We start from the raw sequence: 13,471 nt of genomic DNA, 5'->3' as shown, positions 1-13,471 counted from the left end.
GGGCACATGGCTGGGTGCAAGGGACACCGGGTGCCATGCTGCGTCATGGGGTGTCGTGGCGCTGGGATGCGGCCCTGGCGCACGGGGCAGGGAGGTTTGGGTTTGTTCCTGGCCAGCAGCTGAGGACACGGGCCTGGGTGGCAGCTCGAGGGTTATCATGGTCCCCTCTGCTCCCTGGCAGGGTCAAAGGCACTGAGTCCATCCCTGACACAGAGTTACTGGCCTTCAGCAGTGGGTATTCCCTTATTAATTCTCCCTATACATTGGGAGGAAAAAAAGCCCCTCAGATCTAACCTGAATCTTACTGTTTGATCTCGGAACCAGTTTCTGTTCATTTTGTTTTGGTTTGTTTTTTTTTTTTCCTTTCTAGATGTGACTTTGTACCTCATCTTTACTGAACTTCACATACCAATTTTCAACTATTTCCCAATTTCTCAAAACAATTTTTATCATCCCATGTGCGCAAAATCACTGTAATTAAAATTTTAATTAAATTATATTTTTCTGAAGAGCTTGAAGTCTGTATTAGTGCCGATCCTGTAAAACCCATGGCAGGATTTGTGGCAGCCTTGCTCAGAATCGTGGAGGGCTTCACGCGAGCGCCTGTGTTACCTGCGGTTTCCTTTCCGAACTCTGTCCGTTAACACCTCCATCACCCGGCGCTGTAAAGCACCACGACGTTCCTCTGTGCTTTGCTATTTTAGAATGATTTAACAACCCACTGGAAGTCTCAGAAGAGCATAATTGAAATCAGTGCAAGACAACTTGTGTGAATTTTCAGTCTTAATATCCTGCAGTGTGGGCTTTGGGGGTGGGATGGGAGGTTTAGAGAACGGGGGAGGGCTGGTCTGTGTTCCACATTCTTAACGTTGCTCCAGTTGCATCAAGAAGGCAAATGGGTACACTGGAGCCCATTCATTGCACATTTCCCCAGCGGGGTCGCATGGAACAGGCCAGAATAGAAACGTCTAGCTGGCGGGCTGCAGTTTGAGTTTATTACTTTGACTTTTCATAGCTGTGAAATTTCTACCTGCTCTTCTCCCTCCCGTAACTTGCTTTAGGACACATCCACCACGACCAAAACCAGCTTTTCAAACCGAATAATGCAAATTACAGGAGTTGTTACCTGTAATCTTTCCAGCTGTTTTGCAGGCAGATGTCGATTTATTCTATTTTATTTCTTTTCAGGGCTTAATTGATTCCGCAGAGAATGCTGAAAGATGATGGGACTCTCCTGGCCGGGACAACGGGAGGCGCACGAACGCGTACCCGGGCAGGAGGCTGTGCCGTGTGCCGTTACCCGCACATCACATAACCCCCCCGCTGCCCCCGGGAGCGCCGCGGACCCGGTGAGTGCCCGAGCGGAGCCGCCGGGGCCGCCCGTCCGCCGGAACGCCGCGCCCGGGCCCCGGTTGTCCCCGGGAATAGGGTCCCCCCGGCGGAGCGCGGCCCGGAGCCCTGCGGGGGTGACACCGCTCGCCCCGCCGGTGGCTCGGCGGCGGGTGTGCGGGCGGCGGGAGCTCGGCCCGGCCTCGGGGGGACGAGGGGGGTGGGGTGGGGGGCGACCGGGGCTGCGGCGAGATGGCGGCTCCGACCGCCGAGCGGGAGCGGCAGGAGCGGCTGCGGGAGGCGGCGGCGCTGGGGGACGCGGAGGAGGTGCGGAGGTTGGTGGAGTTGGGGGTCAGCCTCAACTCCCAGAACGAAGTCAACGGCTGGTAAGGCGCTCCGCCGGCGAGCCGGGGCGAGCGGGGGTTCCTCCTCGGGTTTGCCGGAGCTTCACTCTGGCACGGGAAATACCCGTCCGTTTCGGTTTAGAATGAAATTAGAAGGTCGATCCGCTGCCAAGTACTCCTCTGTGTAGATCATAGAATAGTTTGGGTTGGAAGGGACCTCAAAGATCGTCCATTTCCAACCCCCCTGCCCTGGGCAGGGACACCTCCCACCAGACCAGGTTGCTCCAAGCCCCATCCAGCCTGGCCTTGAACACCTCCAGGGATGGGGCAGCCCCACAGGTAGATAGATAGATGGATAGTTATCGCTATTCCAAAGAGGAACAAGTGGTGGTGCAGCTGATAACCACGGTTGCAAACACGCGTCCCCTTCCTGCCGCCTGCTTGGACCCCGTGCTCCTTGCTGTTTCTCCAGGTCACTATATTGGTACTTTGTATTCCTGTTTTATTTCAAGCCTGAGAGTGCATGGGCAGTCAAAATACAAACCTCAGCTTGCCAACACATGCTCCTGCCTAACCGGAAATATTTTTTATTAATGCCTAAATCAGGTTTGAAAATGACTTTCCCTTTCAAGCAGGGAACGTGCGGGCTGTTTCAGCAATATATATAAACGCTTTGGTTTTGATATCTCATTCAGATACCAACTGACGACACTAAAATGAGACTTCTCTGTTATAGACACTTGTACAAGTGGGACTCTATACACTCTATACATGAACACACACACACACACAAAATGTTATTTGAAACAGGATTTACAGGGAATACTCAGGCATTTTCGCAGACTGTTTTCCGTAAGTTCAATCCATTATTTACTGTGCAGCATTGTGCTTGAAGTTGTAATTAAAAATGGGAAGAATAAAATGAGGAGAAGAGCTAGACTTTTAGTGGTGAAAGCTCGATCAGCAGTTTTGAGAAGCGTGGGACTCTTGCAACTTGAGGTTCAAATTGTGATTAAATTAGAACTTGTAAAAATTTAAGATAACTGATTCATAAGACGTTGAATTGTCTTAAGTGTGTAAGATAAGCAGCTGCTTGTCATCAAAATGAGTTTGTATCTATAACTGGAATCGATGAAAAAAACTGTAATCGTATATAATTATTTTTAAAAATAATGATCTTGTCATTTTTAACAATGGCAATAAATGGATCTTTGTTGTTACTTAAATTTGCTTGTAGAATTTTAATTTTTCCAGTGAGTTTCGCAGTATCTCTGATGCTAAGAGGTGCTGAGTACTTACATTTTTATGCGTGTCAGGTCTGTGGGTAGATGGTACCTCTTCACATGAGGCCACGTGAAAGGATCAGGATGGATCCCAAAATGAGGCCAATGCTATTGAGGTTTACGCACCTTCTGTATGAATGAAACCTGCAGATTTTGCACTCAAAGCAAACGTGGCCGCAGTGTCTGCACTTTTTCCCACCGCTTTGGTCCAAACTAGTTTATGACTCCGCAGTGCAGTACTTCTGAATTCATGCAGGGTGTTCACGCTCATTTCACAAGGAGATATTTGTGAAAAGTCCAGAAAATACAGCACAGACAAACTAAAGAAACCTGCTCTGAGTTTCATGGAGCTTGTCTCAGATTCAGTGGAATCTTTGGTGTTAAAAATTCAGAAATACTTTCTGCTGACGAAGTTGTTTACTCTCATTGAAAAGCGGCACTTGCTAGTTGAAACGCACAGCCCAACCTTGGAGAGAGACTATGGGGTTTTACAATATTGCTAGCAATATCACCTCTGAAACACAGATTTTGTAGCATCCTTCCTGGCACAGTCTATCAAGGAAAATACTATGTATACATACACTTCCAGTCACGTCTCTTCAATTAGATCCAATTCTACATAACTTCTTGCTGCAGTGACTGGTCCCATTACCTTTAATTCAGGGATACTTTCTGCTATCATGTTGCATTAATTTTAGTAAGAAGAAATTGTGGAATCGAGCCTTTTGTTTCTGGTAAGATGGGTTAAATTAAGTCAGAATATTAACAATGAACAAAGTTTTGCAAGTTACCTTGTCTTCACTTGGTTTGACCTGATTTGTATCCCTCCAGAGATCAGATTCTCTCTTTTCTTCCTTACGTACTTGTACACAAGAAAAGTTAGAAAGAGCAGAACTTTTAAGGTGGGAGTTACTGGTCAAGATACAACTTTGCAGTCTAATGACTGTGTCTCTTTTTTTTTTTTTTTTTGGAAAAAAACCCCAAAGTTGAAGAAGTTTTTTGGAGCTGGACTTTCAACTGAAACTGTTTCCCTTACAAGTTTATTACTTATCTCTGCTTTATTTTAATTCTTAAGAAATAAATAAACTTTGAGGAGGGTGAAGTGAGTTCATTTTTCTGAACAGTTTCCTTCAGCTGGAGGTAGAGAATTAAAAGAAAATATAAAATCTAGAGAAAGATCAAACATCACTAGAACCCAGAATAGGGAAGAACAGTGAGACTGTGTAGCGAGTTATAATGTGCGAGTCTGAGTCCCTAATACTAAGCACTAAATGAGCTCAGTAGCTTTTAGCATGGTTCTTTACTATGCCTCTCTAGGCCAGCAACTGCAAATAATTTAAAAAAAAAAAAAACAGAAAAATGATTAGTTTTGTGCATCATTTACAGATGGCAGAAAACTAGTTGTCTGCAGATCAAAGCCTGTGAACTACTGGTGCAGCGAATAGCAACTGGGAAAATAACTGTGCTTAGAAACTATGCTTACAATATTTTAAACATCATTACTTTCCAAAAAGTGCAAGTCATCGTGCTGACAGCATTAATTAAAGAGTAAAAATAGCATCCCAGGGAAGTATCCCTATTAGCTCACATAAACACACACAAGTATTTTAAGTACAACTTTCTCTTCCAAAGATTAAATAGCATACACAAGCCTTCTTTTTATATTTATTTTTCCAGAAAAACTAGTAGCCTAATAAATGACAAATTGAAAAAATCTTGAACTTTAAAAATTCTACTATGGTAAGGTGGTAACAAGAGCATTAGAGCAAGGGAAAACTACATCAGCAGGTGTCACTGCAGGCTCCAAAACCAGTGTAAATGACCAAGGAAGATTGCACTTAAAGCCTTTTTTATGTTAAGAAGTGCATTAGGTCTTGTTCTTCTCATAGGCAGTAAGAATGGGTGGAAATTAACCTGCCGTAATTTAGGATTTCAAACTGTGTTAACATTGTCCGTGTGCAGGACTTGTTTGCACTGGGCGTGTAAACGGAACCATGCTCCAGTGGTGGCTTACCTGCTGCTCGCCGGCGCTGACAAGGAGATCCTCACCAAGAAAGGAGAAAGACCAGCCCAGTTAACGTCAAAGAGAGAGATAAGGAAGATGTTGGGAGGTAAACCTATTGGCTATGAGGCGATATGATCGTCAGAGCGTAGTAAAAGGCTATTTATTGTTAAACCTGTGTTCCAATCTTTATTTTGCATGTGAAGATACTGTGTTCGGGTTTTGATAACAACTTGATTTCTAGTGTGTTTACTTGGTAAGAAATCAAAGTTTAAGAAAGGAGTGTTACCAACAAATTCCATATCCAGCTAGCCAAACTTTTTTCTAAACACCGAGAAATTAGAAGAACTATTTTGAAAAATGCCACGATTAAACCAGTGACAGACAGATGCAGCTTCCTATTTTCAAAAGAGCAAGAGGAGAAAAATCTCTCAAATTTGTACAAAGCCTTTACACGAGCAACACTTTGTTTTCCTGATCTTCTGTAGACCGTAGACACTGTGTTGAATAAATGGAAAATTAGCAGCCCAGAGAAACAGCTCATTAAAGGACATCAGTAGAGCATTTTTATCGTGTTTTGTAGCTGTTGGAGCGGAGCAGGCTTTGCTGCTAGAGGTGATAAGTAATTTGAAATGTGGTCGATTAACAACCTCTTTCCTCCCCTTTGTATTCCCTTGTCTGTTTTTGTTTTCATTATTGTCTCCCAGCTGTTGAATTGGTAATGTTTAAGCTCTCCCAGTACTGCATGTTCTTTTCCCTTTATCCCCTGCCTTAATATCGAACAACATATTACCCTTTGTTTTTCATTGCCTTATACATTATGAAGACAATAGCGTTATACCACCAGAGACCGTGTTACGACGTGTTGGCTACAGATTAAACCAAACCAAACGTACTGCAGTGTTGAGAAGGAAATGGCACCCCCAGAATTACTGAAATCAGCCTCTGCTTTTGTGTTTACTGTATTGCAACACCTGAGCACAGTTCTGTTTACTGTAGAAAAAAGGTGTAGTGCTTCTTGATTTATTTGTCCTGCAGTGCTTCTAACGCTCCACTCCCTCCCTATTAAAAAACAAAAAAAAAAAGGGGAAAAAAAAAAAGGGGAAAAAAAAAAAGGGGAAAAAAAAAAAGGGGAAAAAAAAAAAAGGGGAAAAAAAAAAAAGGGGAAAAAAAAAAAAGGGGAAAAAAAAAAGGGGAAAAAAAAAAAAGGGGAAAAAAAAAAAAGGGGAAAAAAAAAAGGGGAAAAAAAAAAGGGGAAAAAAAAAAAAGGGGAAAAAAAAAAAGGGGAAAAAAAAAAGGGGAAAAAAAAAAAGGGGAAAAAAAAAAAGGGGAAAAAAAAAAGGGGAAAAAAAAAAAAGGGGAAAAAAAAAAAAGGGGGAAAAAAAAAAAAGGGGAAAAAAAAAAAAGGGGAAAGAAAAAAAGGGGAAAAAAAAAAAAAGGGGAAAAAAAAAAAGGGGAAAAAAAAGGGGGAAAAAAAAAAGGGGAAAAAAAAAAGGGGAAAAAAAAAGGGGAAAAAAAAAAGGGGGAAAAAAAAGGGGGAAAAAAAAAAGGGGAAAAAAAAAAGGGGAAAAAAAAAAGGGGAAAAAAAAAAGGGGAAAAAAAAAAAGGGGAAAAAAAAAGGGGAAAAAAAAAAGGGGAAAAAAAAAGGGGAAAAAAAAGGGGAAAAAAAAAAAGGGAAAAAAAAAAAGGGGAAAAAGAAAGGGGAAAAAAAAGGGGGAAAAAAGGGGGAAAAAAAAGGGGGAAAAAAAAGGGGGAAAAAAAAGGGGGAAAAAAAAAGGGGGAAAAAAGGGGGAAAAAAAGAAGGGAAAAAAAGGGGGAAAAAAAGAAGGGAAAAAAAGGGGAAAAAAAAAGGGGAAAAAAAAAAGCCCCACAGTGCAATAGCAATACTTCTTTTTTTCCCCTCAAATCAGTCTTCGACAATGTTGTTTTCTTTGTTTTACAGTGGAAGATGATGAACTGTCAGACTTAACGAAAGACTCGGATCTGCCAATCATCCCTAACTATCTGGCTAACCCACCTTTCCCGTACGTTTATAACACCATGAGTGACAGTATCCCAGATCCCTCCGTGAACGGGAGTATCTCACACTTAGAACCGCAAGATACCGACTCCTCTTCTTTACCCGATGCCGAGCGTTGCCCACGTGCAGCGTTACAGCACGGGAACGCTGCTCCCGAGGCGGCTGGCAGGGGAGGGGTGCCATCGCTGCCCAGGGGCTGCACCGCGCCGCCGCGCTCAACGCCCGTCCTTCAGAGAGGTCCGCTTTACCAGGGAGCTGTGTCTTGGAGCAGAAGTCCCCCTTCGCCGGCTGGATCAAATCAGTCCGCACCTCAGCAAGAGAACGGCTCCTGCATGGGGCCTGTGGCGGCTTTTCAGCCCGTTTTCTTCACAGGAGCTTTCCCACTTAACATGCAAGGTAACGGTAAAAGTCTCTTCTCGCTTTGTCTTAGAACTTCTGTCATCTTGGACGGGGAAAATGGACGGATCGGGGTTACGTGTGTTCGCAGCGCTGGGAGGGATTTTCAGGTTCCCGTGCTTAGGCATTCAGGAAACATTTGAAAGGAGTTCAGGAGGCAGATATCCTGTTTCTGCTGGAACTGTTATTAAAATATTGATGAAAACATTTGCTATTTGTCTCAAATGCTATAAAAGCACACAGACACCAGGGTAATCTAATTCTCTAAATAGCACACTCCGAGCTTCAAACGAAGAATGTGAGTACGCAGCCCGTGAGCTCGGGAGAGAACCTCTCACGGCTCAGTCTGCAGACCTGAGTCTTGAGGTGAACTATTCTACGATCTGCCAGTTCTGCAGGTAAATACTGCCTGCCCCAAGACCAAAATCTGGAATTTCCGTTCAGAATTTCATTCTTGAAATAAAAGGTGTTCTGATGCCATAAATTAGCAATGAGAAGTTAACTGATGACCAAAAGAATCAAAACCCAATAAAAGCAATCTTGGGTTGCTCAGGAAATTGATAACCAGTGTAATCTGCTTTTAAGTTAGCTTAAATCCAGTAAGATGAGTATTCACGCAAAGGTTCGTACATGCGTACACACACCCTATATTAGCTTTGTAATGATTTTTTCATATAGGTTGATGAAAGTCCATCTAATGAAAACCGTGGTCATAAAAGTCCAGTTGTTTGCTTTCTGAGGCTTCTTCTGTTGTTACAAATGATACAAACAAGGTTAATAGAACATAGAAGTATTTGGAATTTATACAGAGATATCTTTTCCAATTCCTTTATACATCTGCCTATTAATGTACCTTTTTATTTCTAACAGAACTGGTGCTCAAAGTTAGAATACAAAACCCTAATCTTCGAGAAAATGACTTCATTGAAATTGAACTGGACAGACAAGAACTGACCTATAAGGAACTGCTCCGAGTGAGTTGCCATGAGCTGGGTGTTAACCCTGAGCACGTACAGAAGATCAGAAAATTACCAAATACGATGTTAAGAAAGGTAAGAATTCTGAATTTTGAAGTGCAATAACTTATAAAAAAATATATTTAGGTTATTATTAAAAAGGAATAATTTGTTGATCACCTGCATAGGCCCATGTTGCACAAAGCCAAAACAAAACCAAACCTGAACCACCCCCCTTCAACTTCAAGCACTCAGTTTGTTTTTTGTAGTAAAAAGGTTCTCAAGTTTCTTTCATAAACATTTGGCGTTGAGCCCAATTAGTATCTGGGTTTCTCTACTACGTTCTTAAATTCAGTGCAATGCCACACCACCGTGACCATCACCCGCAGTGACACTGCCTGTGGTCCCCAGCTGACTTTTGCCAGTTCAGTAAGGACTGTGTGCAGTCCCTTCGGAAAACAAAGGTGTTTCAGAATTACTCCGGGTGCAGGTCTCTGAATGTAACTGTCTTTTCACTTCAGTGACATTTACCTGTGCAGCAAACAGAAAACGCACCTGCTGACCCATTTCACTGATTCACCGTTGACCTTTCTTTCACTCCCAAACCCCTCTAGAGCATTGTTGGCGTCAGTCGTGGAGCTAAGCTGATTAGTGCTAGATTAATAGACTTCACTGTACTGCGTCTTCACTGACTATAAGATGACTGATTCTTTGTTAGTCAAGAAGTGAAAAGAAAAAAAGAAATACATAAGCGATCCTGTCACTTGCCAAGTTAGGTTGTTGTTGAAAGGGCTGTTTTTATTTCCAGCTCTAATTACTTCAGGCTCGCTGGGTAGGACTGCGGGACACTTATTGTTCCTTGAGGTGACAGAAAACTAATTCTGTTTAATGCTGTTGAGCAGCAGAGGACTGCTGCAGAGGGGATGGGAGCTCGAGGCTGTACTGTGGCAGGGGGTCTTCTGTTGCTCTTTAGAGACGCTGCCAAAGCCAGCTCTGCAGCGGTGCCCGTGGGCTGCTCCACAGCAAGCGCCATGCAGGACCTTCTTGGGCAGATGAAGAATCGATTCATGAGCTTTTAAGAATTACCCGGGGGAAAAAAAGAGGAGTTGGGGGTGGCACACAGTAGATCTTGACAAGCGTAATGCCACTAATCACTTGCACTCACCATCAGCGTTGGATTCCTTCTAAAAATAGACTCAAGTGAGTAGCTGAATAAGATCCCAGAATAAATACAATATGCAACAGGATGTCTACTTTCCAGTTTACTGCAAAGAAGTGTTGTATTTATAGAGAAATACGTACCTTGTGTTAGTATGAGCCTATTACTTTAACGTACCTCTGCAAAATTGAACAGACGGTTTATCACCTAACAACTTATTGTATTTATTTAAAGGACAAAGATGTTGCAAGGCTACAGGATTTCCAAGAACTGGAGCTTGTTCTAACAGTAAGCGACAAAAACTTACTTTTCAGAGTCCCAACACTTTCTGAACGGAGTGGTTATAACAAGAAGGCATCAGAACTTACATATTAATTGTTTAAAGAATAAACCAAAAGATTTGTATCTCTCGTTTTAAAATTACCTTTGAAATACAGTATCTATAAGGGCTAATGATGTGAAAAAAAAAATATCTATTTTGTTAACCTGGAAATAAACTAAAGTTGTTATGCACAGTTACAGCCTCTAGTTAATCTAAGAGTAATGAGCCTGATATCAAAGTAGCAAAATGAAAAGGAAGTATCAGTAAAACTATCTGTTAATGAAACACTTGTCCTTACAAAAAGATAATCTTGAAATACTGCAGAGTTAGCAGCTCTCAGGGAAAGGCTTACCTTAAACTGTTCTAATAATGTGTTTGCTATAAAATAGCAGAGGTACTGAAGCTAAAGAACCTGCCATGAAATTCATTTAATATTTGTACTGAGTCCATTACCATTAACGTTCATTTTTTAGATTGTGTATTCTAAGTCATATCTTATTGAGAAGGAAAAAACCAGAAGGGTTTAAATCTGTGGAAGAAGCACAGAACTATGTCTAGTTTAAATACTGTCAAGTGACTTATTACCTGTGATTTCTTAATCCCTGTTTACACTTTTCCCTATTTCTCAGGTTGAAAATAAAAAGTGATAGTAATTATCCAAATCATAAATATGCTTCCAACCAAAGTCCCTTTTATTGTTGTCTGTTCATATAGTGTATTGACCTGTGCAATTTAAAATACTATTTTTGTTACTGTATTGACAACACATTTCTCCAATGCTGCTTTAATCTCCCCTTTTTAAAAGCACAAAAATAGTAATTTAGTAATTTTAGTTTCCTTTTATCTCTACATTCCTGAGAGAGATCACATCTTGAACCTTTAAAGTTGCCTGTGTAAAAAGAAACTAGTGAAAAGCCCAGGGTTTTCTGGTCTGATATTACATCTTGATGTTTCTATGCAATGTATTTTCTCCCCCCCCCCAATGCCTTGTGTTTACCCATGCTGTTTAGTGGGAAAAAAAATAATAATCACTTTTCCTGTTCCTGTTCCTTAAGTCAGAATTAGACTACTTTGCTATGAAATTCTGGAATAAATAAATTGAAAAGTATTTAAGAGCTGGATTTTATCGAATTTTTTAGGATTTTAGTATTTACTCAGTCATTTGCATTTGAGGAAGAGTTCTGTTTGGTAGTCTACCTGTAAAAGTATGTGTTATGAATTAGATGAACGAACTAAAGTATGAGATGTAACAGGCAAACAGAACATACCAAACTGGACCGAATTTCCCTGTTTCTTCGTCTTCCCCCTCCCTTCCCCCCAGTTTCTTTGGAAACTACAGCAACCAAAGGATTTTATTGCCTTGTTGTCCAAGAATTTACAGCCCAAGTTAGCCGTGCAATGCATGTGGGCCTGTAAACGGGATCTATAGCAGGAGCAACGCTGCGCAGGGAGCCGCCCAAACTAGCTGGAGAAGATGCCGGGGCGAGACCTGCATCCTAAGCTCTTACCACTCCAGATGCCCTCCGCTGACCGGGGTTAGGTGTCTGCCACAGCCTCCTCTCCTCTCTCGGAGGCTGTGGCAGGTAGAGCAGCTCTTCCCCTGCAGTCAGCGCAGTCACCTGTATTACAGCTCGTACAGTAGGAACTGGTACCCAAATTTACCCGTGCTCTCTCTTTCCCATCCAGTGACTAGTACTTTGTGCAAAGGGAAGCAGCTTCAGCAGGAGTGCCTGAGCACACAAGAGGGAGCCCTCTCCCAGTCTGCCTTGTAGTCGGATGTCCAGTGCTCACCTGGAAGCGCGGCTCCATGCAAACACCCACATTTCCCGTGTGCCAATTTACTAGACTGAAGCTCAGTCTCCTAAGGCTAATAGCAGAACACTTTTGTCACAACAAAATACCCTCTTCTGAGAAGTGTCGTAGGTCTGAGTCATTGGCAATATCTGTTTTTTATACCCAATTGCTGGTGGTATATTAACTTCTGTATGATGGAATAATAAAATGGTTGTTCCTCGTATCACGCCGCCCGTGGTGCTCTGCCTGGCACACAGAGCAGACAGGGTTTAGGCAGCGGCTGTCTAAAGCCCACAATGACCCGGTCAGACCTACCAGAGAAGAGCTCAGCTGTTGGGTTGATGCCTTCGTTGTTACCCCAATTATCTTGCAGAGATGCTGATGGCTATCTATGCATTCCAAGGAATATTTTTATACCTTATGCAGCTTATAGACAGAAGATACTATTAACACTGCTAACAATCTGATCAGCGTATAATCATTACATTACTGTGTATGATAAATAATTCATTACTTTGTGCTCTGCTGTATGAAATGTTAATGTCAAATGAATGCTTGGCTGCAGATTCTTGTTTCTATTTAAGAAATACCATTTGTAAGAATTAATAAATGATTATTTTTGTCTTCTCAAAGTTTTTCTGAACTTTACTTACGGAAAAACATAGAAACTTTTTCTTGCTGGTTGGCTTTCTAAAGTGCTTGGTGGAGGCAGCAAACAACTAAAGCAAAAGACGTTCTGTCAGATTCTAGCAGCAAATGTTGTTTAGACACAGTACTCCCTTTATCTGAGGAGGCCGGGTTATCAATAATAAGGTAGATACTTATTTCTGTGAAGCAAATCATATATTATTTCAGGTGATTAAGTGTTGAATGAGATAAATTATATACACATCTGGCGAACACGCATGTTCAGATTAAGTGGAGACTTACTCATAGTGATTTCATACCTAAGAGAGATATGGCAAAATTATAATACTTCTGTGCCAACCATGTCCCTCCAGGCTTATGTGGAGTCTACTAAATTGATAGAAATTGAGTAGTTAATGATTTATATTAAGCCATCTGTAAGTTTAGTTTTAAATACATGTTACTCGTAATTCTTATGCTGAAAAGGAATTTTATAATGCCAGAGTTGCCCTGGGCAGGAGCAAGCATAGCTCACAGCCCCAAAGCTGTGGCATTCAACTCCCTTGTCCTGTTCTGGGGGAAATATGGAAAGGAATGGGTTGGAACCACTCAGAGATTACACATTATTTCGCTATTTTTCAGCTGAGTCACTGCTTAACTGGGCCTGTCTTTCCACTTCAAAACCCATGAATCCTTATGCAGAAAACACACAAAACAGGTGTATGTTGTACCATTAATATAATTTACTAATTATAAACCTGAATACAGTACATATTGCCCTGCGATACACACATTTGCTTGGCAGAATGTTTGGCATTTTTGGGGGAAAAAAAAACATGTAATAAAATACTTTATGTGTATAGAAAATATTTAAAAATATAAAATTCACTTTCTGGTCCTTGTAAAATACTTTGTTCACATATCACAAGTTTAGTCTACTACAAAAATGGTTTTGTAAATTACAGTACATTCACAAGTCACTTTTGTGGCAAGTCAGTAATATTAAAAAAAAAAAAAACAAAAAAACAAACCAAAACCCCAAGGGGTCTTCTCTTCATGCTAGTCCAGCATCCTTGGCCATACTGTAGAAAATACCCTTTGATTCTATAAGGCTTGTGGGTGTATCGAATTCAGCTATGGTTCCGTTGTCTAGAACAAGAACCCTGTGCAAAACAAAAGGGGTGTGTGGAGGGGAAGATATGTCAGAGAATTCCTCGCAAGAAATGCGATATCCCTTTT

The 13,471-nt window shown here is 41.6% G+C and overlaps 2 protein-coding genes across 2 annotated transcripts in view; one reads left to right on the top strand and one right to left on the bottom strand.

Annotated features, from left to right (window-relative positions):
• Positions 1 to 1,361: 1,361 nt before the first annotated feature.
• LOC309679078 (ankyrin repeat domain-containing protein 40-like) lies at positions 1,362 to 10,047 on the top strand (the record flags this gene model as incomplete). The annotated part of the gene is given in 7 exon segments (XM_082492309.1): positions 1,362 to 1,433; positions 1,436 to 1,532; positions 1,535 to 1,715; positions 4,919 to 5,067; positions 6,901 to 7,374; positions 8,245 to 8,426; positions 9,724 to 10,047. Coding segments are annotated over 7 exon segments (1,296 nt in total), but the record flags the coding sequence as incomplete, so codon positions are not given.
• Positions 10,048 to 12,955: 2,908 nt separating this feature from the next.
• ABCC3 (ATP binding cassette subfamily C member 3) overlaps positions 12,956 to 13,471 on the bottom strand; it is a 50,766-nt gene continuing 50,250 nt past the window's right edge. Inside the window, exon 31 of the mRNA XM_082492018.1 lies at positions 12,956 to 13,395. Coding sequence (XP_082348144.1) covers positions 13,287 to 13,395 — 109 coding nt within the window. The 3' untranslated portion in view covers positions 12,956 to 13,286. The remainder of the gene's footprint in view (positions 13,396 to 13,471) is intronic.

The sequence above is a fragment of the Vanellus vanellus genome, assembly GCF_965231255.1.
Source record: "Vanellus vanellus genome assembly, chromosome: 17".
In the NCBI taxonomy this organism is placed as follows: domain Eukaryota; kingdom Metazoa; phylum Chordata; class Aves; order Charadriiformes; family Charadriidae; genus Vanellus; species Vanellus vanellus.
Note: the sequence above shows the minus strand (reverse complement) of the source record. Positions and strands in the feature narration are given on the sequence as shown.